Source organism: Histoplasma capsulatum, genomic scaffold (assembly GCF_000149585.1).
Source record: "Histoplasma capsulatum NAm1 scaffold_2 genomic scaffold, whole genome shotgun sequence".
Classification (NCBI taxonomy): Eukaryota; Fungi; Ascomycota; class Eurotiomycetes; order Onygenales; family Ajellomycetaceae; genus Histoplasma; species Histoplasma mississippiense.
The window spans coordinates 1807822-1809200 of record NW_001813981.1 but is presented as its reverse complement, the minus strand read 5'-3'; the positions used below and the strand labels follow the sequence as shown (position 1 = coordinate 1809200).

Genomic DNA, 1379 nt, shown 5'->3' with positions numbered 1-1379 from the left:
ATTCCTCCGCCACCGCCACCGCGGATCGAGGTTCCCGCTCTGCATCACAGAGAAATCCATTACCTCGAACGCCCAGTCCAACCAAGGGAATGAGACAGACGTTACGCCAAGAAACGAAAAGCGACCACAACGAAACCAAACGGCGGAGAAAGTTCCAGCGGCCGCGCATCATAAAAACACATCCCAACAAGCATCGGGAGGGCGATCGAAAACGGTGGCGAGATAGAATCACGGAACGCGAACGGAAACGGTATGAAGGGGTATGGGCTGCAAACAGAGGCCTGTTGATTGATGAAAACTCCCCGCCTGGGAGCTCTACGACTCCACTGCGAGAGATGGTGCTGAATCTGGTTGTGCGGGATATATGGTCCCGCAGTCGACTCCAGCCCATCCTCCTTGGGCAAATTTGGGATCTTGTCTGTCACGACAACAGGAGGATGCTCACTCGCCAGGAATTTGTGGTGGGCATGTGGTTAATCGACCAGAGTTTGAAAGGACGAAAGCTCCCCATTAGAGTCTCCCAGAGTGTATGGGATAGTGTTCACATTCCAGGTAGTTGCTAGCTAGATTCCGGATGCTTTTGGAGTGGCTTGGTGTTATTGTTATGATTTCATTCTATAGACAACTATACTTCCGCACGCCAATCAACAACAGCTTAGGCCGAGATATTCAAATTGAGCTTGACTCGAGTTGACCTTCCGTGATGTTGACTCGTAACTAGCTATCGTGACCGATTAGTCACTGGGATGAGTTTGGTTTAGATGGGATGGGTGGGTTCCGGAAAAGTGGGCCCACGCGTGGCCAACCTCCGCCGGGACCGCCAGAACCTTTAGCTGCCACGCTCGCTGAACAGACCCCGAAAGGCGACGTCGGGGTTTGCTGATTAAGTTCCAAGGTTCGCCGCTCGGCTGCACATGACAAGGCTCCCTCGCGCTAGTCGAGATTGTCTCCAGGATATGCACATCCACAGTTCCCACGGCGGAGAGCTGTTGGCTATCCGTCGCTCCTTGGACTCGAGATATTTATTGTCTTTGGCCTTTTGGGTATCGCCCATTGTAGTCGTGGCCCTCCACATATCTCTAGGCCAGCGATTTGATTTGCTTTCCTGGAGTGGGAAAGCTGCAATCGCAGTAATTTTCAGGTTGCCATCTGCGGATTACTCTGCCTCTAGCTCCTTCTGGAGAACGGAACACGCATGGGGATGGCTTCTCCCAATGATCCCCAGAATAGCCAGCCTCAATTTGAAAAAAACCAAAAGCAAACGGCGCGCAAGAAGTTCGCCAAACCTCCTGTCAAGGTAGCTTGTCTGTCCTGGTGAGTTGCCCCTCTTGTTCTTGCGCATCATTTGAGCATGGCTTCCAAAATGTCTCGATAATGCA

General features: G+C 52.1%; 1 protein-coding gene across 1 annotated transcript; it reads left to right on the top strand.

Annotated features, from left to right (window-relative positions):
- Nucleotides 1–89: 89 nt before the first annotated feature.
- On the top strand, nt 90–563 carry HCAG_02626 (predicted protein; the record flags this gene model as incomplete). Its single annotated transcript, XM_001542405.1, has 1 exon — nt 90–563. The coding sequence occupies one exon, from the start codon at nt 90–92 to the stop codon at nt 561–563; it is 474 nt and encodes a 157-aa protein (XP_001542455.1).
- Between the last annotated feature and the right edge of the window lie 816 nt (nt 564–1379).